The following is a 22,861-nucleotide window of genomic DNA, read 5'->3' as shown; positions in this document are numbered from 1 at the left end:
AAAAACTATCGTCGAGCTAGCATTCCAGCCCTGGTGTTCTAGAAAACGAGTTGGCAACTCCCTGCCGGTCTAAAAAACGAGTTGGCATCCTTTTGAACCTTTGAGAACCAGTTCAGTTCAAAGAAAAAAGTTTACCGAAAGTCCAACGCAATTGTTTATTGTTTATTGATTTACGAGAACAATCTCGGGAAACAATGCAATGTTGAGCAAAGAGTGTTAAACTATTGCTCTTGTTAGCACAAAACATAGCGCGTTGCAAGTAACTATTAGCAGTGATGGAAACCCCTATTTACAAAGTGAACTAAAAAAACAAATAAAAGGTGATAAAGGTGCGATTATCTTGGCGAAGATAAGGCAGATAGTAGCTAATCAATATAATTTTCGCGGAAAACGTTTGGAAAAGCCTTGTTATGGTGAGGGGAAACTAAACCACGCCCCCCGGGCTTTGATGTTGGCGTTTCCTAACACTGAAAACATCGTATGATCCGAAGCGCTTACGCATACTTTCTCGGTCGCGTGTGTGTGCACAGTGGGTCGAAGTATTTGTATGAGGTGCCAGGATTCTAAAATACTAGGATTTAATTAATTAATTAATTATTTTAACCTCGTCAAAAATCTCTTGCTTGATTTTAATTTTGGACAAACAAATCTACTTTTTCAAATGAGAAGTATTTAAAAAGTCACTAAAGTTTGTTGATATTATTATTGTTATTTGATACTAAAACTAAAGTGATTGAAGAAACACATTTTTTGGTTTTACAAAATCTATGTTTATAATTGCAAAAGCTTTCGTCTGCCCAAAAAATCGCGTCTTGTCCCACTGTAGTTTTCGCTGTGTAATTGCGACGCTTAGAAGTTTACGTGGACCGCCAGTATTTAATTGCGAAATGTTTTCCTTGCTTTCATCAGCGTCGTAAGCGATGGATAATGATCCGATGAGCTTCATGGACGCTCCGCTGGACGAGTCCATGGATTTGTTCAAGGCGGAGGACGCCTTCGATATGATCAACGAGGTGTTGCACTCGGATATGTTGGACAGCTTCCTCAACGAAATAGACCTGGAGCAGGCGCAGATGTTCAACATGATGCAGGTGGAGCAACCACCGTCCGAGAAGCAACCACCGCACGTGAAGAGCGAGCACTCGTCGCCGGTGCACATTAAGGAGGAGCTGCAGCAGCAGCAGCAACAGTCGCCACTGCTCTACAAGCCGGATCCCCTTATGGCCTCCAACTACAATCTCCCCCAGCAACAGCAGCCTGCGCTGATGAAGGCGGGCCAGCCCACAGCCACCATTCATCACATGGACGCCCAGCGGTTGCCGCCGAACACCGGTGTCTATTCCCCAGCTTTGGGCGGTAGCATTGTCTACCAGTCCATTTCCCCGCCCACGCCGCCGGCAGAGCCATCGCCCCAAAATGTGAATGTCATGTTGCCCATTGTTCCGGCCGCCGCTCCCTTGGCCATGAAGTCGCATCCGCAACCCTTCATCACATACACCCAACCAATGGCCACGAGTCCCGGAATCGTTATCCCTGCCTCAATGGTACCCCTGCTGATGGAAGGTACGCCGACGACTTCCGTGGCGAGTCCAAAGACGTCTCCACCTGTTGCTCCGTCGCCGAGCAGCACTGGTAGCCGGGCCAGCAAAGTGCGAGTGGCTCCACTGGCACCATCTCCCACAACCATGGAGGTCCAGGGCAAGGTGCCCATCAACCGCGTGCAGCCTAAGGTGAAGGAGGTGAAACGATCGGCGCACAATGCCATCGAGCGGCGCTATCGTACCTCCATCAACGACAAGATCAATGAGCTGAAGAACTTGGTGGTGGGCGAACAGGCCAAGCTGAACAAATCCGCAGTGCTGCGGAAGTCCATAGACAAGATCCGGGATCTGCAGCGCCAGACGCACGACCTGAAGGCAGAGCTGCAGCGCCTGCAGCGTGAGCTGATGGCCCGCGACGGATCCAAGGTGAAGGATCTGCTGCAGCTGGGCACGCGGCCAGGACGAGCGTCCAAGAAGCGTCGCGAGAGCTCGCTGACCACCACGGATGCCGGACTGACCCCACCGCGCAGCGATGTATCCGATCCCTCTCTCTCGCCCACGCACTCGGATATCTCCCTGCCGCCGTCGCCCTATGGCGGATCCACTGGCAGCTGCAGCAGTGGCAGCAGCAGCAATGACGATGTGCTGGTGGTGCCCAGCTCCATGCGTGGCATGGCCACCCACTCTAGGCTGGGACTCTGCATGTTTATGTTTGCCATCCTGGCCGTCAATCCCTTCAAGACGGTCCTACAGCACAGCCAGTATGGCAGTAATGTCGATGTTGGCGAACTTAGCGGTCAAAGACGCATTCTCTCTTACGACGTGGATGGGGGTAAGTTTTGAAATCCAGTTTCTACTGAAACACTAATAATTGTTATCGTTTGCTCCAGGTGAAGGATTTGGCTGGCAGCAAAGCTCTTGGATATGGCTTTTGAACTTGCTACTGATGTTCGGGTGCCTGGTGAAGCTGCTGGTGTACGGCGATCCGCAACTTGATCCACAGACGGATGCCTACTGGCAGCACAAGCAGCGGGCTGACTCCCACTTTGCCCAAGGACAGGCTGCTCAGGCCTACGCCGGTTACCTCAACTGTTTGCATATGTTTGGACTAAGTCTGCCGACGTCACGCGTGGAGTGCTATCTACAGACCTCCTGGCAGTTTCTGCGGTTTCTTTTCCATCGCCTCTGGCTGGGCCGGGTGCTGTCACGTCGAACTGGAGGGCTGTTCAGCAATGCCACCAGCCGGAAGCAGGCGCTGGCCTCGGCACGAGAACTGGCGCTGCTCTTTAACCGACTGAATCAACTGCAGCTGACTGGAAACGGAAGTCGCGGAGACGGGAATGGCATTATGTTGGCCCTCTTTGCTAGCAACATGGCTGAAGTGGCTCACAATCTGCTGACTCCGCGCGAGACCATTTGCATCCACGTCATGACGGCGCTACGAATGAAGCGCAGTGCCCCAAAGTGGCTACAGCAGCTTTTTGCTCGCTACTATATGAGCCGGGCTCGCCAAGAGTGCGGTCGCACCCGGGCTGCCGAGCAAACGCAGGAGTTGCGTTGGGCGTTCAGCGCCTATGGATATCGGTACTGCAGTACGCACGTCTTTAGCTACGACTTGAACGACTCTGGCGAGAAGGATGGCTTTTTCACACGCCTAAGGAATCCTTGTGATCCCGCTGCCCATGTCGTCAAGGTGGGTTGGTCGAACTACTTTATATTTACAATATTCCAAACTAACTAATATTTCTTATTCCTTAGCAATACCGCGAACATCTGCTGTTTAAGGCCATTCAGTGTTTGGTGGGAGCCGGAAAAGCGTCAGGCGGTGTGCCCACCTCTTCAGCGGGCAGGGAGACGGAGCCACTGCAGCAACAGCAACACAGCGGCACTATCGTCAGCAATGTTCTGAAGTACACCTCGCTCTTGAGGGACACACTGTGGGCCGAAGAGGATGAGCGCGATACTAATGTGGTGTGGTGGGCAAATGTTCTGGAGATCGCAGTTCACTGGCTCCTTGGTGAAGACACGCTGGCAGAGCAGTTATACGATAGCATCAAGCAAATGCCTGCACAGCTGGAACAGTTCAACGAAAACGATCATCTGCCCAGGGCGCTGCATGCCGTGCTTCGAGCCAAGATGATACTACTAAAGTAAGCAAATACGAAACAAACTACTTTATAAAAGAAAAACTAATGATTGTGAATCGCTGCAGGAACAATGGAAACGCTCTGGACAAAGGCCTGAAGCAATCGGTCAATGTGCTATGCGACGAATCGAGTGCACAGCTCCAAGAATGTCTGACTGTCAATAAGATCACCAACGCAAGGGCCATAAAGCTGGTAAGAAAGTCTGCAGCCCGATCAGTCAGCCAATGGTGACCGAATGCCAGCAGACTCTTCATCCAGAGATGACACGGAGGTGCATTGTAGTCGCATTGTCTGTTCCACTTGCCTCAGGCAATACAACTTCAGTGCAAGCTCTGTGCATTTCACAAACAACGCCAACTGTCTCTGGCAAAAGTCATCAAGTTTAAATAGAAATATATCTATATTAATATTATTTACTTTCGCAGACTTTCCAATTGCTTACCTGCGATTGGCTGCTTGAAACTCGAACCACTTTGTGGGAGCTTGAGCACATGAACATCGAAGATGATGGCTTCTACCAAGTGCCCGGTGATGAGCTCGAGAAGTTCCAGACGGATTTGAATTCGCTGCGCAGCATTGTGGAAAATATCCCGGTATGTTTTTGTTATGGCATTTTTAAATTGAAAGATAAGTAATTTACCTTATCCATAACAGAACGCCCAACCGAGGATATATTTGTACGAAGCTGTTTGTCGCCTGATGGCCGGAGCCTCTCCGTGTCCAACGCAACAGCTTCTGGACAGGAGTCTGCGATCGCGTTACGCCCACTCGTCCATTTTCTGTGGCAGCAAGGATCGGCGCCACCAGAACTTCGAGGGAGGGGAGAGAGAGCGCGCGAATGCCATGTTTGTGGCCTGCAAGTATCTACCGAACGCGCTGCTCAGCTCCCCTGGCGAACGTGCTGGCATGTTGGCCGAGGCGGCCAAGACGCTGGAGAAGGTGGGCGACAAGCGGAAACTGAAGGAATGCTACCAGCTGATGAAATCACTGGGCAACGGCATTGGTAGCGTGAAAGGTTAAGACAGTCGTGGAGGATTTTAGCCATAAGTAACTAGAACCTGGGATGGAATTTTGAGCAAATTATTCCCCTTCTCTCCCACGAAAGTGAAGCACTCTAGGCCTCTTTAATTTACGCTTTCCCCTTTGTTTTCCCGCCCCAATATACTTAGATTGTAATTCAAAACTTATTTAGTATGGAAATTCGTATTTGTTTAATACATACCGTAAAGGTTTGACATATTTATAATAATAAATATTTTAACAGATAAACAATGCGTTTCACTGGTTGTGCATGCACTTAAATTGTTAAATAATTAATGTATGGAAGACCTATTATTGAAGTCTGAAAATCGTTCGATTTTCCTTAATAAAATGGATTATTCATTGACTTGTCGACTCAATTTGCGTCAGCTGAGGGTCCGTTAAGCAAGAAACCTCTACGGCAGGTACTTTAGAACCTAGGTTCGTTTTAACATATATTTTTATTCTTATTATTAAAACAACTAACACAACACAATAATTGTTAGTAATACTGAATTCTTATAAACATGGTACAGAAAATCTACATTGCGTTAAAATGACCGTCTTATGGGTGGAGCCTAGTTACTGGAATACTGTTCTTAATTTTCTTGGCAAGTTTTTAAATATATTTAACCATGTTAGAGGTTTTAATAATTGCAATTAGCTCAGCAATATTTTACTGACTCACATGCCACTTGTATTTTGTGGCATCCATCGTTTGATTTTCACCTGGCGACGGCTGAGCCGCTACCATTAATCATTATGGACTCACACAGATGGTTTGACCACTCCGATGGCAAGGATGTTTATAATTACAGGGGAAAACAGGATGAGTTTGAGGAGAAGGGAATTGGCTACAACGATTGGATTCTGAGACTAACTGTTGCCATAGAAGCGTCCCACTGCGAGGTGAGTTTTTGGGTAAAATAAAATTAGTCAAAGATGGTATCGCATTTGGAGTGGGTGTCGGGCTGACAGTGGTGGCAAGTGGTTCCATTAAAGGAGACTCGCAAGTGCTCATGATCCCTGAAAAGATGTTTGAACTAAATGCTTTTAAAATGATAGAATATCCAAGTTGTATACACAAAGGTAATACCTTTTCTTGAGTATCCGGTATGCTGATAAAGTCCAAGGTAAGCAGAAGTTTACTTTTCGGATCCGATCGTAGTTCCGTCACTTTGGTCAGAAATGCATTTACATCATTGATGGGCAACTGCCAATGTTTGCCCAGCTTTAGGTGATTTAGTTTATAACAGTTTTGTATGAGGGATAGGAGTTGACGTCCTGCGTTCGACGGCGATCCAATGCAATCCAGGGCCAGGCACTCGAGATCTGTTAACTGACCCAATTGCTCAACCGACTGAGCTGGCCAGTTGTCGCAATCCAGAGCTCTCAGTTGGCTAATTGCCAGAAAGTAATGCACTTGGTCGCCTCTAACACGAACTGAGATGAGCTGTAGCTTTTGGAGGTTCTCAATGCGTTGGGCCACCGATCTATAGAAGTCATTACACACTTCCACTTTCCATCGGGATATTAATCGCAGCGACTGGAGAGTTTTGAATTCACCCAACTCCGGAAAGTTCACATCGAAGTTTTCGAGAGTCAGGTGCTCCAAGTTCGGAAACTTATCTGCCAGCTGGGCCATTTGGCGGGATCTCCTGTGATCCCGGCTGAAGTTTAGCAGCAATCGCTTCACGCTGATCTTATTTTCAAACATCTGCTGAAAGGCGTGGTCACTGAGGTTTCGATCGATTCCATCCAAGTCCAAGATCTGCAGCTTAGTGAAGTGTCGTAATTGATCTACTAAAGAATAACTTAGACGTCGATTACAGAAAACATAAAGGGTCTCTCAGGCGAACAACGTTTCCTAAAATAAACTGAAAATTATGTTGCTTTTTAAACTTCTGAACGGTTTTTACAAATGTTTAAATAAATTAAATACTTTCAGAATTTGAATAGATCTCTATGTATCATAAATTATGATACATAATATTATGACATTATATATAATTCGCCTGAGGAAGCTTCCTATTATACTAACACTGGGCAGATCTGGGATCAATCAGGGTGAGATCGGTTAGACTGGGTAGCTCCAGGAGCTGCTGCATGATATGGCCCCTGTCCCCCGTTTCCGGCGGCGTGTCTGTGTCGGCGTGCATGAATATGATGACTGCCTGTCGAAGATTGGGGCAGTGGCGTCCGAGGAGGTCCAGGAAGGGGTAGGTGAAGGGCTCGTCCCAGCGACCGTGGGGCACATCACATCTGGACACTTCGGAACCGCACAGCTGCAACAGGAACTCCCAGTCCGGAATGGTTTTCAGCATCCGCACATTGATTTTTTTGTAGCGTGTTCGCAGAAAGTCTGTTAGCACGTTCCGGAACAGTGGGTGTGCACGGCCCAAATTTAGCTGATCCTCCAGAGAACTTAGGGATGAAAATATTTCCAGATAAATCTCGTAGTTGAGATCCAGGAAGCCGGGTCCGCTACTCGATTCCTGCTGTTTTCCGCCCAGAAACGAAAAGGGACAGCCCAAACCAAGTTTGTCCATTGCTATTATAATTCAACTGATTTGTTTGAAATCAATTCTAGTTAATATTTTGTTCTATTTTCCACGGGAGCAACAGATTTTCCTTTATTTTCTTTGCTATCGATAACAACGTAGCAGCTGACGATACATTAAGCATTGGTGTACCTTTCGGTTTTTCCGCTATTTTTAAAAAACGATACTATCATACAATCCTCTCCCTTTCAATCTAGTCATTAATTTTATTTTTATTACGTTATTATACATTTAAGCGGTCCAAAAAATGAATTCTTATTCTCACCCCCTCAAATGTATTTGAAAACAAAAATTGGTTTTTGGTACTATCTTAAAGTTCCCTTAAAAATTACTCATACGAGATGTATTCAGCGCTAATTAAAAAAAAAACGTTTTCCCCTCCCCAAATTTTTTAACATTTTTGGTTGGAAAACCGAATTTTGAATTTGAACATCGAACTTCTTTCCCCCCAACTCGAGGCCACCTATGTCTATAAAAACAATAAATATGATTAAAGGCAAAAGTGCGTATGAGTGAAAAAAAATCACTCATACGCACTGTTATCTTTACACTGAATTACATTTTCATTCAGTTCGTTGTTGTTCATCTTACTTTTACTCTTATTGGACGGAAACCTATTTTTTGTACAAATTTGTAATGCAATCCAATACATTTTATTGGACATTATTTACATTTAACGTGTGTGTGAGAACAAGACTTTTTTTAGAAAGTTATTTCATTAATTAATAATTATCTCTCTTGTTCTATTTAAGACATTTTTAGTATTTCAGGAGCAAATTCCAAAGTTCGCGAGTTCTTTTTATCACGCCAGTATGTACTCCATTTGGCGATCGCTGCGAAATCGTTTTATTTTTGTCTACACCGAAGAGCTGATAGAAGAAAACGATATTTACTTGCTTGGATATATATTACAAGGTTGAAAATATTTAGTACCTAAGATGCAACACGGGCTTTATATCTTTTAAAATTGCAGATCAACCTAATATTTTATTAGTGACTTCAAAATATCTTAATTCAAGCATTTTTGACATTAAAACCAACCGATTTGTGGGACCGCGAAACTTTGATACGAACCCAGGACTAGTAGAGTTTGACCTTCTTCAGCGGTACGATGCGGAGAACGATGAGATTATCTGGGATGGTGGGACGAAAAGCCCCTTGTCCGTTAAGATGCGAAACCTTAAGGGACGCGAGGTAGTCATAGGCATTTTCGACTACAAGCCTTTCATGTTATTGGATTATGTGAGTTTCAACTTTTGTTTGCGCCAAATTAAACTATTTGAAATTTCCACATGAGCTAGGAAAGGAAACCGTTTTTTTATGATCGCTCCGAAAACACAACTGAAGTAGCTATTGATGGAACAGAAATTCGACTAATGCTTACTTTTTGCGAACTGTATAACTGCACCATTCAGGTGGACACATGTTGGTGAAAAAAACATATTTTTTTATGACCATTTATAATGAATGTTCCCTGATTTAATACACAGCTGAAAAAGCTGACTGGGGTGATATCTATACGAACGGCTCGGGATATGGACTTGTGGGAATGGTGCTGGATAGACGAAACGACTATGGAGTGGGTGGCATGTATTTATGGTAAAATTCTTAACCTTGAAAGTACTGATAGAATTCAGTATAACTAAAATGTTATTTTCCTTAACTAGGTACGAGGCATATCAGTATATGGATATGACCCATTTCCTTGGTAGATCTGGAGTCACCTGCCTGGTTCCCGCTCCGAATCGCCTAATCAGCTGGACCCTCCTGCTCCGACCTTTTCAAACAGCCCTGTGGATGTGCGTGTTGTTCTGTTTGCTGCTTGAGAGCTTGGCTCTATGTGTGACCCGCCGCTGGGAGCACTATACGGATTCGCCTTCCAATTCCTGGATGGATAGTCTGCGTTTCGGTTGCATAAGTACACTGAAACTCTTCGTAAGCCAGGGAACCAGCTATGTGACCAGCTCGTATGCTCTAAGAACCGTGCTGGTGGCCAGCTACATGATCGACATTATCTTGACGACCGTGTATAGTGGCGGTCTGGCGGCCATCCTGACTTTACCCACTCTGGAGGAGGCAGCAGACTCTCGGCAACGCCTCTTCGACCATAAGCTCATTTGGACAGGGACTTCGCAGGCCTGGATAACCACCATTGATGAACGCTCAGCGGACGTAAGTAAAAGATTCTAAAAAAGAGATGCATTAATTTAATATAATTTTTACAAAACTTCCCTAACTTTCTCACAGCCAGTTCTGCTTGGATTGATGGAGCATTACCGGGTTTACGATGCGTCCTTAATATCCGCCTATTCGCATACGGAACAAATGGGATTTGTTGTAGAGCGCATGCAATTTGGCCATTTGGGAAATACTGAACTCATCGAAAACGACGCCTTGGAGCGCTTAAAACTAATGGTTGATGATATTTACTTCGCCTTCACGGTGGCTTTTGTGCCTCGCTTGTGGCCCCATTTAAATGCCTATAACGATTTCATCCTGGCTTGGCACTCCTCTGGCTTTGACAAATTCTGGGAGTGGAAGATCGCCGCCGATTACATGAACGCACATCGACAAAATCGCATTGTGGCCTCCCAGAGACCAAACCTAGATATTGGACCCGTTCAACTGGGCATCGACAACTTTATTGGTTTGATCCTGCTTTGGTGCTTCGGCATGATCTGCAGTCTTCTCACATTTGCCATAGAACTGTGGAAAGGTCAGGAGCAGTCTGTACTTTAAATGTTTTTATTTTCTTTAACATAAAACGATTGTAGAACAGAATATAGTTCTGTAAAATGAATATTTAAAAAAGCATCATTGATGGTTCTTGCTAAATTCTTTTCATTTATAGCTTTGAGCTTAATCGACCCAATACTTGGGCATCGAAAGTATTGAGATTTTAGAAAGGAGAATTTAAGTCTAAAAATTACTTCTCAAGTGGAGCACCTGATCGGTGACGCGTGTAATTAGGGGATCCAGCTCATTGTCCGCCAGCTCCTTGGCCCACAGATCGTACAGGGTATCCGTGGCCAGCTGCACGGAGTTGCTTACGGCAGTTGTGTTAAATGTGCGGAGTGTAAGGAAAATGACAGCATCATCCACGATGGGGCTGTAGGTATCGCAGATTGTGTGCAGAGCACGAGCTCCACTCGGGGCAATCTGTAGATTAGGGAGCTCCTTAGGATATAGCAAAATAACATATTTAATGGCACTCACATCGTTGAGGTTCACTATTAAGAAAACCTTTCCCTCTTTCACATTTGCCTTGAAACGCTCAATTGCCAATCCGTAGTCTTTCATACCCGGGCCGAAGTCCTCCCTTTTCATGTGAATCAGCTGGCGGGGACCACCTGTTATGGTAAATGGTAAAAGCAAAATTGATTGTATTAAGTTATCTGCGATATATTTGTTATTAGGGTTAATAATATAAAATCAAGATGGTTCTAGAAAGAGAAAAAATCATATTTTTGTTGATTTGCTAGTCTAATTAATAATATTCGTATATTTATTATATTATTTTATACTTTCTTACCATAACAGGCAGATGCCTCGACGGCAATTGCATCGATCAACTTCTGGAGCTCGGGATTCTGGTGAAGGAACAGGAACACACTGGGGTGCTTGGCCTTCTTGTTTATCAATCCCTCGACTCCGTTTTGCAGGGCTTTCCAGACTATCTCCGGTTGTTTGGGGTGATTTCCCCGAAGACTTTTAAAGGCACATTGTTTCTCCCCTACAACGCTCGATCCTCCCCAAACGTAAACGAAGAATAATCCGAACAGAACACCAGCAAGGGCTAGTTTAATGGAGAGTCCATTCATTCCTTGGGGTTCGTTAATGGAATGGTGGTGTTCCTGCTTGTAGCTCGGCGTGGGAGTTGGAATACTATGCCTCCTGGACAGATTTTCGCCTTCAGAAGCCTCCTCCACCTGCTCCTGGGATTCACTTTCTTCTTGTTCGCCGGCTGAGGAGGTGCCTTCTTCGTAGCTGTTTGCGGACTCCAAAATAAAAGTATTGTCCTGGTCTACCTCGTCCCTCGACTGGGAAAGAGTCCTTGGCGTATCGTGGTGCAGTGGTCGCCTCTTAAGATCACTCATTTTTCCAAAATAAAAGTTATAAATAAAACACAAATGCAACAAAGAGAAGCTCGAAGTAGGGATGGCATAAATTCTTGGTATATCGATAGTTGCTTTAAATAGGAACCAAAGAATGAGGTATATTTTAAATATCAAATATTTTATTGCGTTATATCCGAGCCCATGGGATTCTATATTAGATACAATATGTACAAGGTATATAAGATAAGCTTAAATTATGAAGATCCTGCTAACTATTCTACTCCGCCGTCGGCACCGTGTTCAGTGTCAGACGACGGAGCCTGCCCAATACAAGGATTTCGTCTATAGCTTTTTTGGCATAGAATTTCTGGTCCTCGCTGAGTTTGCGGTATTCCAGGGACCAGGTCTGGGCGTAGATATTGGACTCCTCGGCCCCGCTGATGTCGAGCGGGAGCTCGGTTATGTCCGGCAGTTTGGCAGGAGTTGGAACTAGGGCGGAATCCCCGCCACTGGCGACTCCGGCCACAAAGGCGGCCACATCGGCGGCAGTGGGCTTCCTGTCCAGCTCATCCGATATGGACTGCTGGTCCTCCAGCTCCTCATTGGCCTTCAGATCGGGCTCCTCCTTCCTCTCGCTAGATTCACTTCCAGATCTGCAGCCTGGCATTCTGGCATGCTTTTTGAGGTACTGCAGGTGGCACCGGTGCCGCCTTAGATTCGTCGTGGACTTGTGGGTGAAGGACATAATGCTCTTGCAGCCAATGCAGAACAGTACGTGCTCCAGGAAGCTGCCATCGTCCTTCTGGATCTTGCGATACACCCGCCACACAGTGCTGCGAGTGCTCTTGTCATTCACAGCCAGTTTATAGACGCCAATATTAATTTTTTCGTGAATATCCTCGGATTTGAGCGGCATCCTTATGTTTATTTTGATTAATAATAATAATAATCCACAATAACTTAGCGATGGGCAACCACTTGATCAATCGATAGTTGGTGGGCGATTGTTTACCTCAGGTGGCAACGCCGGCCAGTGGCACATTGCGCCGGCATTTTACTTATTGCATTTTGTTTTTATTATTTTGAAAAGTTCTTACTAGTTTTCATAGCGCTTTATTATGGCGGCTTTGTGCTTGGACTTTCTCGGCTTCCAGGTGGGTTCACAACGAGGTTAAATGAGTTACTAGCGGTCATACTACATACCTTCAACTTCCCAAACAGGAGGCGCTGAAGAAGATGAGAGATGTTGACGACAAGATTATATATGCACTTAACGCCCTGCCCACGGAGTCGTTCAAGGGCCAGGTGAACAGCGAGAGCACCTGTCGCGACCTGTACTCAAAACTCCAGCAGTCGCATCTGTCCAGGGTAACTCCCGATCAAATATCACACCTGCGGATCGCACGAAACTAAATGCCTCCTTGCAGCAAGATAGCATTCGCAGTTGCATAACCATATCGGCCAATAATCTAAAAGAGCTGAGGGAGAAGCGGGAAGCCCATCCTGATGATGTGGACGCGGACAGCCAGTTTAAGGCGGCGCAGCGCAAGGTATCCTCATGTCAAGATAACCCTTAACTTTCACTTATATCCCGAATCCTCTCCAGCTGCGCGTTCTTCAGGCCGAGCTCAATGTGGAGGACATCATTAAGGAGCGCACCTACAAGACCTTCAACGAGCGATGCCGGTCCTATTTTCACGCTAGCCAGTAGGTGCCACGAGATGCAATAACTAGTTTTAGGTGGATTTATTAGTGATAGACTAAAGGAACTGCCAAACCAGGAGGCATTTACATGCATTTGGTTGTTTTTCAAGTTGTTTACATCAAGTACATGAAGACTACTCCCCAAAGAAATCCTTTTTACTCGTCTCTGGGCAGATTGTAGGTGGCATAAACCGAGCGAATGGGAACGCTTTTCAGGGTCGCCAAGGCTCCCAGGACCAGTTGAGTGGCATCCTTCAGGTCGTTGTACTCGTGCATCAGCTCTATGATCTTCCTTTTCTCCGAATCCGAGGTCTCCTTGGGCTTATTGGTCGATTTGCGGGGTTTCTTCTTAGATTTTTTCTCCTTCATATTTAAATTGCAATTGGATTGGGAATGACTGCTATCGGTGGTCATGGCTATCGATAACGCAACAGCTGTGTGCACTGCATTCCCGACAGTCTGGCAACCGCGCTCCTCAAAACGTGTAAAGTAAAATTTCCCAGTCTCTTTGCATGATTAAAACGCGGAAAGGATTCTCTGGAACAGGTAAATTGTACACCAGTTACGTGGCGCGGGCGCTATTATCCGGGAGTAGTGGAGGTCCAGTGAAGGGCGTATCCGGGAGCTCTAGAAATTCGTAATGCTGACCTAAGCCCGCACCCATACACACGCACGCAATGTGCACACACAATGAAATGTGAAAGTGTTGTGATTGTGCATTTTGCCAGGAAAACCGAATAGTTCATTAAATATTATATGTAAACTACGGGCCAAGCAACGTAATCTTTCCTAGATATGTCGGGATTACTTAAGTGCAGGCGATGAACGGATGCTTAGTTTCAGGGTCTCAAAATCCAGTTGGGTATTGGGAATATCGGAGAAAACCCTGTCATGATTATTCACTTTCCATCCGAATATTTCCCTCTCCATTAAGACCAATAAGCGTAGTTACGGATCTTAAATTATTCAATACTTTTAAGCTTTTTGTTAGGGTATTAGCAGTTTTTTAGTTGCTTAGAACAGCAAGGTTAACTGGGTTTCAAACCCCCATTTGGGATAATATCGCAAACAATCATAATATCGGAGACTGTCAATATCTGACAATCTGTAGTCAGTCGCCTCTCTAACTTTTTTTTCCTGCACTAATTTCAGTTTTTAAATTGCCAAGACGACGACATGTCCACCACCCACAAACAGCGCTATAAAAATGCCGCCCTGGACTCCACAGAGATGCGGCGACGTCGCGAGGAGGTTGGCATCCAGTTGCGGAAGAACAAGCGCGAACAGCAGCTGTTCAAGCGCCGCAATGTGGTCCTTGAGCCGGCCACATCCACGACATCAGCCGGAATGGAGGGCTGTGCCAGCAACGAATTGCAGGTAGGTCCATATCAAACCATTATCTATTCCTGCGTATCCTGAACACCTTTGCTTTCCAGGCTGCCGACATGCACATGGCTGACAGCAGTACCGGACCAACGCATTTTCCGGGCGGGCAGAACGAGCCAGCAGGCGGAACCGGAGCTCTGCCCTCCGTGATTAACGAGGAAATGATTCAGATGCTTCACAGTGGACGCGAGAGCGACCAGCTGGAGGCCACGCAAAAGTTCCGCAAGCTGCTGTCCCGCGATCCCAATCCACCCATCGAGGAGGTCATCCAGAAGGGGATTGTGCCGCAGTTTGTCAACTTTCTGCGAAACAGCTCGAATGCCACGCTGCAGTTCGAGGCCGCCTGGACGCTGACGAACATTGCCTCAGGCACCTCGCACCAGACCAAGATCGTAATCGAGGCCGGGGCAGTGCCCATTTTTATTGATTTGCTCTCCAGTCCCCATGACGATGTCCAGGAGCAGGCTGTGTGGGCCCTGGGTAATATAGCCGGGGACTCACCCGTGTGCCGGGACCATCTGCTCGGCTCTGGCATTCTATTGCCTCTTTTGAAGTAAGTAATGACTTGGTTTCATTCCCACATTGTTATCACATTTTGTTGAACTTTTTGCAGCGTTTTAAGCACCTCGGAGCGCATTACTATGATACGGAATGCGGTGTGGACGCTTTCTAATCTCTGCCGCGGTAAGAACCCACCCGCGGACTTTGCGAAAATTGTCCATGGACTACCCATACTGGCTAGACTACTGGACTATAATGATGCGGACGTGCTTAGCGATACTTGCTGGGCTATAAGCTACCTGTCGGATGGACCCAACGATAAAATCCAGGCTGTTATTGATGCGGGCGTTTGTCGTCGCTTGGTAGAACTACTACTGTAAGTGGTCCTGCATTGAAAATGACCCGAATACTTATTATATCTTGCTTGCAGACATCCCCAGCACAACGTAAGCACAGCCGCCCTAAGGGCTGTGGGCAACATTGTGACCGGCGACGATCAGCAGACCCAGGTTATATTGGGATACAACGCCCTGCCCTGCATTAGCCACCTGCTGCGCTCGTCGGCGGAAACCATTAAGAAGGAGTCCTGCTGGACAATCTCGAATATCGCAGCCGGGAATCGGGAGCAGATTCAGGCCATTATCAACGCCAACATATTCCCCCAGCTGATGACTATCATGCAGACGGCAGAATTCAAAACGCGAAAGGAGGCAGCCTGGGCCATTACCAACGCCACCAGTAGCGGAACCTCCGAGCAGATAAACTACTTGGTTCAAGTGGGCTGTGTGCCTCCTATGTGCGATTTTCTCACCGTCGTCGACTCGGACATTGTCCAGGTGGCTTTGAATGCTCTAGAAAACATCTTGAAGGCGGGCGAAAAGTTCCAGGCACGACCAAATCCCTATGCCATTACCATCGAGGAATGCGGAGGTAAGTGAATTTGTTTAGGAGCTGATTTACATGTTAAAACCGCAATCCTTGCTTTAGGTCTGGACAAGATTGAGTATCTGCAAGCGCACGAAAACCGCGACATCTACCACAAATCGTTTTACATTATCGAGCAGTACTTTGGCAACGAGGAGGAGGACAGCCGGGTGGCCCCCGTGGCGGGCACACAGCAGTTCGAGTTCAATCCGGACAACATGCCCAGTACCGGCTTCAACTTTTAGCACCATACCCGGCCTGACATTATCAACACTATTCAAATGCGAGTCCTTCTAAAGCTCTGAACACACCACACACACTACAGAAGGCGAAGGTTTGCCTGCCAGGATTTAAACAGAGGCCAGAGCACGGGCACGAATCATGGGTCGCAGGAAAAGGCATGATGCCTAAGTGCAGTCACTACTAGCATTTAAGTAAAGTTGGTCATTCAGTCGGCTCGTTATCGTTTTTCTTTGTTATACATACTCGTCTGCATATATTTTCTGCGGTTGAAACTATAATTTTCGAAGTGGTCCAGGACCAACCATTACCTTACTCAAGCATTTCTCCAGCTGGCGAGATCGCTTCCACCTAGTTCGTATGTACTAATTTAATATGTTATACAACCCATTGTATATGTTTCTGATTTTCTCAGATTGAGTTTGTAAATATTTTTCATTAAGCCCAATTACGTTGAGACCCTGACATGGTGTTGTTATACATTCAAAAAAACAACGTACTTTACGATATTGATAACGATTAAATTAAAACGTTTTTATTTGATTTTGTTACGCAAATCGCTGAATGTAAATTTGATTAAATTATAAAACATTGTAACTTAATTTAGAGGACACATCAATAAAGAACAACTAGACCACAACTATCCAGTACAATTCGTTGTTTAAACATTAATTTGAACATTTGAATTTAATACACCTGTTTTTGGGAGGGATACGAAATATTTGCAAGTCAAACCTCATAAATTTTTCATTATAACCCCATAGTTAAGTTAATTTTCGGAGTCCTCTGGAATATCTTAATGTAAATTTTATAGCACCATCTCTGTCATTTACTAAACACCGAAATATATCCAATATTATTACCGATACCGTAGAATCCAGTAATGCACTTAGGTGCGCTTGACAAACTGCACCTTGTAGGGTTTTGGAGTCAATGTGATCCCGGGCAGAAGTACCATCGATGGAGTCTCGCCCGCCGGCAGGACGATGCTGAAATGCTGTACGATCCTCACCAGAAACGAGAAAATGCACGCACGGGCAAGAGCATCGCCCAAACAACGACGTCTGCCCAAGCCGAAGGGCATGAAGTACTCGTCCTTGAAGCACTTGCCATCTGAATCAATAAACCTCTCCGGGCGGAACTCCAGAGGATCCTTCCAGTGCTCCTTATCCAAGTGCACTGAACGCAAGCTGATCAGGATGGTGGCATTTTTGGGAATGTCGTAGCCACCCAGCTTGGTTGGCCACAAAGCTCGGCGGGGACCCGTGATCGGTGTGATGTGGAAGAAACGCTGAACCTCCATGATGAACGCGTCCATGTAGTCAAACGACTCCCGCCGGCTCAAGTGAGGAAAGGCATCTGAGCGGGCTGCAGCCACACTGGCGGTCACCTGGGCGAACAGCTTCTCCTGAACATCCGGTCGCATGGCTAGCACCATAAGGGCCAGGTTCATCGTGTTACTGGTGGTCTGAGAACCTGCAATAAAGAAATCCAGGATGGTCATGACCAGCTGCGTCTCGTTGAAGCTGCTGTTCTCGCCACCAGCACTGCGATCCTTCATCTCCTGGAGATAGGCAAAGATAAGATCGTTTTCCTCCTGCGACGGATCCTTCGTTAGTTGACGACGGTGATCCTCGATGGTGTCCATAAAGAAGCCGTACATCTCCGTATTCAGCTGCTGGATGAGATTGTAGCCAGTGCGATCGGGGGCCACGTGGCGCAGCCAGGGAAACTGGGCCAGCAGACCACCGCAGATGTCGAAGAGTTTGGAGCGACGATTCATCAGGTCGAGCAGGCGTCGCAGAGTCCCATCCTCCTGGCTGGCGATCCTCTTCCCGGCTATCAGGCACCACAGCACATTGAGCACACTCTGAGCCAGCCAGGTGACCGGCTCGATTGGCTGCTCCTCCGTGCCTTCCAGATGGGCCAGCAGCTCCTCTGCCTCCAGTTCGATGTGGTGCTCCATCTGGCTGCGTCCGTAGCCCACGTGGCGCATCTGCTTCATGGCGAAGTGGCGGTGCTCGTACCAAAGTTGTCCATCCGTGAAGGTGATTCCCTTCCGGGTTCCCATGGTCCGCAGACGCAGGAAGAAGTTATCAGGCCGTCCTTCGAACACCTCCTGCAGCTGCACCTCCTTGACCATTTCGTGACCAAGAGCAACCACCACGTACTCGCTGCCCAGTTTTAGACCCACCAGGTCACTCCGGAAGTCCTGCGCCCACTGCTCGAACAGGATGTGCTGGCCGCCGAGGGCACGGGCCTCCTTTCGGAACTGAAAATAAAAATGAGTATTAATATTACTCATATGTATAAAGGATCGGTATGTATTTTAGTCACATCCACTTTAGGTATAATTGCAAACTATTTTTACTATTATTTACTATGGTAAGTTTCGGAATTTGAAAATATATTTATGCACACATTTTAGATATAATCACCTTATTAATGATCATTTCAAATGCTTATAGATAACATGTTTTAATTAAAAATACTAATAATATACCTGTATGGTGTTACCCAGCCATGGTAGGAAACGAGGACCTGTTTTAGAAAAGAATTTTGAAAGGATTTAGTAATATAAGCCAAACAAAAAAATAAGTTTATTTATAATAATATTTAATTTGTATAGAATTAACCAAAACCTTAGTGATATAACCTGACTCAGTTGGTAATAATATTTTATTGAAATAGAATTAATAAAAACCTTCTGGATATATGTAACTTGATAACTTACGTATGTAGGTGGTGGTAAAAGGGTCTCAAAAAGGCCTAATACTGCAAATTGAACTATGTTGTTTATGCCTATTGCTAATCTAATCGGCTCTACAAAAATCTGTTAGCTGGTTAATCACCGAATCGAATGGGAAAACTCTATCTTGAAATCAACAACCTTTAGTTATTAACTATTAACCAGCCACATGCTCGGAGATCTCGTAACTTCACTGAATTTCATAACTACTACTTTTTTAAAGGTAAGATGATTTTTTCGCTAAGTGATGGAAATTCCCTAAGTCATTTACTAATGTAACAAAATTTGAATTGCAAATTTGCGAAATATACAAATAGTAAAAATCTGCCTATATATGGGGGAGCCATTGCACTCATAATCCCAATCCTAATGCAAATAAACTGCATTTGTAATTGGAATAAATCAGCCTGGCCCTTGTTATTAGCAAATGCAGACCAGTTAGGCCAGGTGTCAGAAATGTGTGACGATTTTATCAATGAGATTTATTAGCATTCGAGTGGTGTGCCGTCTGGTTATCCGCCGATGTCTCTGATCACCATTACAGGTTGCTAATGAGCTGACCAATTGGTCGTGGGGCAGGTCGTATGTTACGTTCTGTTCACTGAAGGTATATGTCGAGCCTATCCCGAATCTAATCATAAATTATATAAGCAAATATATAATATACTCTTTTAATTTTAAGTTCTTTTTACAGAAAAGTAAACTGTAACGAAGATAAGAAAAATCGGTAAGGTAATTCTACGAACTTTAATATTTCTAGCTCTATTAAAGCTACCTTTCATTCTATGTAATTTCGAAAATCCTTATCTACTTAAATATTTCCAGCGAAAAACTACAATTCTTTACATATCCCTCGGGGAACAGAAACATAGTCTCACCTGGGGGAAAGTTCTTGGGACGCCGCACCGATCTGATAAGTGAATAAATCACAAAACCAATTAGAATCGCGCACAGAAATATGAGGGCACTCATTTCAATATATCTTTAGTGACCACCGAAAACGAAACCGTCGCCCAAGCAGGGCTTTTGTCCAATTATTTATTAGGGAGCCAAGTGTCAGAGCGTCCGTACGCCTCGCCAGCTCTACGCCAACTAATTCCGAACCCGAACCCAAAGAACGAGAGAGGCAGGCAGACCCAGACCCAGACAAACCCACGCGCCTGGGCTGCCGCCTTTCCATGTGGGTCTATTGATAGTGCAAGCAAAAAAAATTAAACGAAACAAAAAACGGGCGAAAAAGCCCGTCTCAGTTGATAAACCAAATGCACACATGTCGCACTATACATACATATGTACCATGAGTAGTTATGTGCCCGAAGAAATTCGAGCAACGATCACGTCCAAAACGTGCTTGGCTAAGAACTATTCGGTGTTTTTAATTTACAGCGACCTCTCTTTTCGTCAATGTAGAAAACTTGATTAGCCGAAATTAAGATTGTTCCCACGATCGCACAATAAGGGTTCAAATCATTCTTATCTGAGTTAATCTTTTTTAAAAGTTGTCCGTTAGTTTAATTGATGTGGTACAAAAATGACGAGCTTATCATTAACTAGAGTCTGTACATCGGAATATGGAGTTTCAACCGCCGGCGCCAGCAACTCGATACGGAAGATGATCTTTGGAATGTATACAAATTTTGGATTGTAATGGTAAGTGTGTATAATAAATAAAATAATCGTTCCCCTTAGGAACGTTCGTATGCCTTATAAAAAGACCGAATTCTTGGCAATTATGTAGTCAATCTCGCTCGTCCAGGGATTTTTGAAGGCCCGCCACTCGCTCTGCAGCTGAATGTAGCTGTTGTCCTTGCACCGGAAGCGGTAGACCTGCGTGGTGACCTTCTCCGGCACCTGCATCACCATCTTGTGGGACTCCATCAGGGCGGCAATGTCTTCGTTGTGAAAGTACTCGTAGAAACTGGTACCCAGGATCTCTTGGGGAAGGAAACCGACGACGAGGGTGGCGCTGAGAAAAAAAGAGAATTATTGATAAGGATTTTTTAACAACCCACAATAGAACATACCGCTGGTCGATGAACAGAAACTTTCCCTCGCCGGAGTGTCGCGAGATGAAGAGCACGTGCCGAATATTCGGGTGATTGTCCAGCGAGGCGGGTACAGTGGAATTGCGTACATTGGGAGGGATTCGTCCTATTGCCACCAGGCAGGAAAGATTCGTAGTCTGCTCATCGCTGTCCCCGTCCTGATCTTCGTCCTTGATGGGAGTCCAAGACTTTAAGTATCCCGTGCATTGAATCACCCGGTACTTGTGGCCCGTACCCAGCCTGGACTTGCGCTTCGTGGAGCTCCGGGAGCTGGAGGAAGTGTCGGACTCCTCCTTAATCTGTTCGTTGTTGGCGGCGCGCAGCTTCATGCGGCAGAAGAAGGATCGCCGGGCACCAGGACACAGGCGGCACAAGCTCTGTGGGACGTCGGTCTTTACGGGCAACATGGCTACGGGAGGAGATCTTTAGAAACGAATAAAACCTCCTACTTTCTGGACACTCACTCTTCGCATCGATTAACCTTTCCCTGGGGCACTGCTCCAGTGACGACAGCTGCTCCTTGACCTTGCCAATATCCTTCGGGTGCAGGACGTCGAACCAGCTCTGACCCAGCAGATCTGCCTGGGTGCTGTTTAGTACACTGGATACCGAGTCGGAGACGTACAGGATGCGTCCCCGGTCACAACCAACAACGAACAGGAATCCCTCTGAGGCCTGCAGGATAATCATCTTGAGCTCCTGGTCGGAGAGAAAGCTGGGCCGGTAGTCGGATCCGTTGAACGGATGCAAGCTGCCGCTGCCACGGATTCCCCGTAGATGCTGAACCGCCATCCGGAGCACCGTCAGCTTGTCCAGCTTCCGCTGCATTGCGAAGCACATGGGAATCATGGAGGACAGTTCGTTTATGTACGTGTTCATCTTGTCCCGCCGCCGTTTCTCGATCTCGCTGTGATTCTGCCTAAATGGGAGAAGAATACTTTTTTTTAATGAACAATAAAGTTATATAAGGAGTTATCCTTGGACCTACATATGTACATATATTAGCAGATCGATTTAAATTGACTTTTATATTATTATACCAAATTTGTTTCACTTATTTTAATTAAAATATAGGTATTTTGTAAAGTTTATTTATTTAACAAATATCCCTTAAAAGGCCGTTTTCGCATTATAGACCTTGATAAGTATTAATGTTTAAGAAGAGGACCTTAAATATTTTAATAAAAAATTTAAATAATCGAATACATTGTTTTATTATGATTTATATATATATAATATATTGCCGGAATACAATAAAAAATAATATGTAACATCATAAGATTTGAAAACGTAACACTATAGACGTTTGATAATAAGTAAGGTTGTAACTAAAGATTTCTTGGGGATCTTTAGTTTGTAAATTCGAATAAACCAATAAAAATACATAAGTGGATTGTTGCTTCTTACTTGCGATTTTCATCAGAGGTCCTCGCGCACTTTTCCTCATCGAAAGTTTCATCTTCGATCTCCTCTAGATTTTCGCTAAAATAAAACGAGACCAAACAAATGGATTAAAAACAACCCCGTTATTTGGTGGGCCAGTGGGTGGGATTCCCATGTAACGGGCGTCAACTGTTGCTTCCTCTTCCCTTCACACTCACACACCCACCTGGCGAACTTGTGTGTGTGTGTGTGCGTGTTTTCGCGAAAGTATTTCTGTGTGGGTGCTTAACACACACTAGCACCTTATTTTATGTAATGTGTGTAATTTGCAATGCACTTTTCAATGGGTCTTACCAAAACTCTGGCACTTCCATCGCCAATCAATAACGGTTCTACGAGGCGAATTAAGTTCTCTTTGATGAAGACCCTTCGGTTTGTTTACTAACATTAACGCCGCTGGCGCCCCAATAATAACGGAAGTGGAGTCTGCCCACAATTTGTTGCAAGCTTTTCCTGCATTTTCCACCTTCGGAGTCGCCAGTGTGAACGTTGTTGAAAAATATACCATATATACCTATGTAAGTATACCACGGTTTTCCTTA

General features: G+C 45.4%; 10 protein-coding genes across 13 annotated transcripts; 4 read left to right on the top strand and 6 right to left on the bottom strand.

Annotated features, from left to right (window-relative positions):
• The first annotated feature begins 117 nt into the window (after positions 1 to 117).
• Positions 118 to 4,957, top strand: LOC119552600 (sterol regulatory element-binding protein 1). 2 transcript variants are annotated; one of them, XM_037862260.1, is made up of 7 exons: positions 118 to 320; positions 910 to 2,373; positions 2,432 to 3,234; positions 3,300 to 3,691; positions 3,754 to 3,880; positions 4,114 to 4,281; positions 4,343 to 4,957. In XM_037862260.1, exons 2-7 carry the CDS (start codon positions 921 to 923, stop codon positions 4,706 to 4,708), a joined length of 3,309 nt encoding a protein of 1,102 aa, XP_037718188.1. In that variant the 5' UTR covers positions 118 to 320; positions 910 to 920; the 3' UTR covers positions 4,709 to 4,957. The 2 variants fall into 2 exon arrangements, with proteins under 2 accessions (XP_037718188.1, XP_037718189.1); XM_037862261.1 differs by having other exon boundaries at positions 118 to 329.
• A 236-nt stretch (positions 4,958 to 5,193) lies between these two features.
• LOC119555282 lies at positions 5,194 to 10,008 on the top strand. The gene is made up of 8 exons (XM_037866585.1): positions 5,194 to 5,319; positions 5,373 to 5,617; positions 8,022 to 8,184; positions 8,243 to 8,511; positions 8,571 to 8,694; positions 8,760 to 8,868; positions 8,937 to 9,441; positions 9,517 to 10,008. Exons 1-8 carry the CDS (start codon positions 5,265 to 5,267, stop codon positions 10,006 to 10,008), a joined length of 1,962 nt encoding a protein of 653 aa, XP_037722513.1. The 5' UTR covers positions 5,194 to 5,264.
• On the bottom strand, positions 5,597 to 7,346 carry LOC119552601. Of its 3 annotated transcripts, none has more exons than XM_037862263.1 (3): positions 6,750 to 7,325; positions 5,805 to 6,508; positions 5,597 to 5,751 (listed from the first exon to the last, which is right to left on the bottom strand). In XM_037862263.1, exons 1-3 carry the CDS (start codon positions 7,255 to 7,257, stop codon positions 5,641 to 5,643), a joined length of 1,323 nt encoding a protein of 440 aa, XP_037718191.1. In that variant the 5' UTR covers positions 7,258 to 7,325; the 3' UTR covers positions 5,597 to 5,640. The 3 variants fall into 3 exon arrangements, with proteins under 3 accessions (XP_037718191.1, XP_037718190.1, XP_037718192.1); XM_037862262.1 differs by having other exon boundaries at positions 5,805 to 6,511; positions 6,750 to 7,322; XM_037862264.1 differs by having other exon boundaries at positions 5,618 to 5,734; positions 5,805 to 6,511; positions 6,750 to 7,346.
• On the bottom strand, positions 9,999 to 11,421 carry LOC119552602. Its single transcript, XM_037862265.1, has 3 exons — positions 10,802 to 11,421; positions 10,486 to 10,619; positions 9,999 to 10,428 (listed from the first exon to the last, which is right to left on the bottom strand). Exons 1-3 carry the CDS (start codon positions 11,364 to 11,366, stop codon positions 10,189 to 10,191), a joined length of 939 nt encoding a protein of 312 aa, XP_037718193.1. The 5' UTR covers positions 11,367 to 11,421; the 3' UTR covers positions 9,999 to 10,188.
• A 96-nt stretch (positions 11,422 to 11,517) lies between these two features.
• LOC119553332 lies at positions 11,518 to 12,359 on the bottom strand. The gene has a single exon (XM_037863663.1). It carries the CDS (start codon positions 12,241 to 12,243, stop codon positions 11,605 to 11,607), a length of 639 nt encoding a protein of 212 aa, XP_037719591.1. The 5' UTR covers positions 12,244 to 12,359; the 3' UTR covers positions 11,518 to 11,604.
• LOC119553333 (coiled-coil domain-containing protein 58) lies at positions 12,348 to 13,070 on the top strand. Its single transcript, XM_037863664.1, has 4 exons — positions 12,348 to 12,481; positions 12,549 to 12,695; positions 12,755 to 12,877; positions 12,934 to 13,070. The coding sequence occupies exons 1-4, from the start codon at positions 12,446 to 12,448 to the stop codon at positions 13,036 to 13,038; spliced, it is 411 nt and encodes a 136-aa protein (XP_037719592.1). The 5' UTR covers positions 12,348 to 12,445; the 3' UTR covers positions 13,039 to 13,070.
• LOC119553334 (DNA repair protein SWI5 homolog) lies at positions 12,917 to 13,472 on the bottom strand. The gene is made up of 2 exons (XM_037863665.1): positions 13,120 to 13,472; positions 12,917 to 13,057 (listed from the first exon to the last, which is right to left on the bottom strand). Exon 1 carries the CDS (start codon positions 13,443 to 13,445, stop codon positions 13,188 to 13,190), a length of 258 nt encoding a protein of 85 aa, XP_037719593.1. The 5' UTR covers positions 13,446 to 13,472; the 3' UTR covers positions 12,917 to 13,057; positions 13,120 to 13,187.
• Positions 13,459 to 16,732, top strand: LOC119553326 (importin subunit alpha-7). Its single transcript, XM_037863657.1, has 6 exons — positions 13,459 to 13,577; positions 14,184 to 14,408; positions 14,468 to 14,970; positions 15,031 to 15,294; positions 15,349 to 15,848; positions 15,906 to 16,732. The coding sequence occupies exons 2-6, from the start codon at positions 14,208 to 14,210 to the stop codon at positions 16,085 to 16,087; spliced, it is 1,650 nt and encodes a 549-aa protein (XP_037719585.1). The 5' UTR covers positions 13,459 to 13,577; positions 14,184 to 14,207; the 3' UTR covers positions 16,088 to 16,732.
• On the bottom strand, positions 16,583 to 19,941 carry LOC119553327 (probable cytochrome P450 305a1). Its single transcript, XM_037863658.1, has 3 exons — positions 19,710 to 19,941; positions 18,586 to 18,623; positions 16,583 to 18,354 (listed from the first exon to the last, which is right to left on the bottom strand). Exons 1-3 carry the CDS (start codon positions 19,801 to 19,803, stop codon positions 16,972 to 16,974), a joined length of 1,515 nt encoding a protein of 504 aa, XP_037719586.1. The 5' UTR covers positions 19,804 to 19,941; the 3' UTR covers positions 16,583 to 16,971.
• Positions 19,942 to 20,304: 363 nt separating this feature from the next.
• On the bottom strand, positions 20,305 to 22,799 carry LOC119553329 (protein cycle). Its single transcript, XM_037863660.1, has 5 exons — positions 22,614 to 22,799; positions 22,284 to 22,358; positions 21,341 to 21,795; positions 20,856 to 21,285; positions 20,305 to 20,797 (listed from the first exon to the last, which is right to left on the bottom strand). The coding sequence occupies exons 1-5, from the start codon at positions 22,631 to 22,633 to the stop codon at positions 20,536 to 20,538; spliced, it is 1,242 nt and encodes a 413-aa protein (XP_037719588.1). The 5' UTR covers positions 22,634 to 22,799; the 3' UTR covers positions 20,305 to 20,535.
• Positions 22,800 to 22,861: the final 62 nt, after the last annotated feature.

This window comes from Drosophila subpulchrella, chromosome 3L (genome assembly GCF_014743375.2).
Source record: "Drosophila subpulchrella strain 33 F10 #4 breed RU33 chromosome 3L, RU_Dsub_v1.1 Primary Assembly, whole genome shotgun sequence".
NCBI lineage: Eukaryota > Metazoa > Arthropoda > Insecta > Diptera > Drosophilidae > Drosophila > Drosophila subpulchrella.
This window is presented reverse-complemented; position numbering and strand designations above follow the sequence as displayed.

Bases quoted from the DNA above. Each gene is read 5' to 3' on its own strand.
- LOC119553327 (XM_037863658.1), bottom strand. From the start codon at position 19,803: ATGAGTGCCCTCATATTTCTGTGCGCGATTCTAATTGGTTTTGTGATT. The intron at 18,624-19,709 runs GTGAGACTATGT...TTTCTAAAACAG, and splicing joins TCCCAAGAACTTTCCCCCAG to GTCCTCGTTTCCTACCATGG. The intron at 18,355-18,585 runs GTATATTATTAG...TTTTATTTTCAG, and splicing joins GGCTGGGTAACACCATACAG to TTCCGAAAGGAGGCCCGTGC.
- LOC119553326 (XM_037863657.1), top strand. From the start codon at position 14,208: ATGTCCACCACCCACAAACAGCGCTATAAAAATGCCGCCCTGGACTCC. The intron at 14,409-14,467 runs GTAGGTCCATAT...TTTGCTTTCCAG, and splicing joins GTGCCAGCAACGAATTGCAG to GCTGCCGACATGCACATGGC. The intron at 15,849-15,905 runs GTAAGTGAATTT...TCCTTGCTTTAG, and splicing joins TACCATCGAGGAATGCGGAG to GTCTGGACAAGATTGAGTAT.
- LOC119553332 (XM_037863663.1), bottom strand. From the start codon at position 12,243: ATGCCGCTCAAATCCGAGGATATTCACGAAAAAATTAATATTGGCGTC.
- LOC119555282 (XM_037866585.1), top strand. From the start codon at position 5,265: ATGACCGTCTTATGGGTGGAGCCTAGTTACTGGAATACTGTTCTTAAT. The intron at 5,320-5,372 runs GCAAGTTTTTAA...AATTGCAATTAG, and splicing joins TACTGTTCTTAATTTTCTTG to CTCAGCAATATTTTACTGAC. The intron at 9,442-9,516 runs GTAAGTAAAAGA...ACTTTCTCACAG, and splicing joins TTGATGAACGCTCAGCGGAC to CCAGTTCTGCTTGGATTGAT.
- LOC119552601 (XM_037862262.1), bottom strand. From the start codon at position 7,257: ATGGACAAACTTGGTTTGGGCTGTCCCTTTTCGTTTCTGGGCGGAAAA. The intron at 6,512-6,749 runs GTTAGTATAATA...GTTATTCTTTAG, and splicing joins TGATCCCAGATCTGCCCAGT to TAGATCAATTACGACACTTC. The intron at 5,752-5,804 runs GTATTACCTTTG...AAAAGCATTTAG, and splicing joins TACCGGATACTCAAGAAAAG to TTCAAACATCTTTTCAGGGA.
- LOC119553329 (XM_037863660.1), bottom strand. From the start codon at position 22,633: ATGGAAGTGCCAGAGTTTTG. The intron at 22,359-22,613 runs GTAAGACCCATT...GTTTTATTTTAG, and splicing joins ATGGAAGTGCCAGAGTTTTG to CGAAAATCTAGAGGAGATCG. The intron at 21,796-22,283 runs GTAAGAAGCAAC...TCTCCCATTTAG, and splicing joins ACCTCTGATGAAAATCGCAA to GCAGAATCACAGCGAGATCG.
- LOC119553333 (XM_037863664.1), top strand. From the start codon at position 12,446: ATGGCGGCTTTGTGCTTGGACTTTCTCGGCTTCCAG. The intron at 12,482-12,548 runs GTGGGTTCACAA...CTTCCCAAACAG, and splicing joins TGGACTTTCTCGGCTTCCAG to GAGGCGCTGAAGAAGATGAG. The intron at 12,878-12,933 runs GTATCCTCATGT...AATCCTCTCCAG, and splicing joins TTAAGGCGGCGCAGCGCAAG to CTGCGCGTTCTTCAGGCCGA.
- LOC119552600 (XM_037862260.1), top strand. From the start codon at position 921: ATGGATAATGATCCGATGAGCTTCATGGACGCTCCGCTGGACGAGTCC. The intron at 2,374-2,431 runs GTAAGTTTTGAA...CGTTTGCTCCAG, and splicing joins CTCTTACGACGTGGATGGGG to GTGAAGGATTTGGCTGGCAG. The intron at 3,692-3,753 runs GTAAGCAAATAC...GAATCGCTGCAG, and splicing joins GCCAAGATGATACTACTAAA to GAACAATGGAAACGCTCTGG.
- LOC119553334 (XM_037863665.1), bottom strand. From the start codon at position 13,445: ATGACCACCGATAGCAGTCATTCCCAATCCAATTGCAATTTAAATATG.
- LOC119552602 (XM_037862265.1), bottom strand. From the start codon at position 11,366: ATGAGTGATCTTAAGAGGCGACCACTGCACCACGATACGCCAAGGACT. The intron at 10,620-10,801 runs GTAAGAAAGTAT...TTACCATAACAG, and splicing joins CGAGGCATCTGCCTGTTATG to GTGGTCCCCGCCAGCTGATT. The intron at 10,429-10,485 runs GTGAGTGCCATT...CCTAATCTACAG, and splicing joins TAATAGTGAACCTCAACGAT to ATTGCCCCGAGTGGAGCTCG.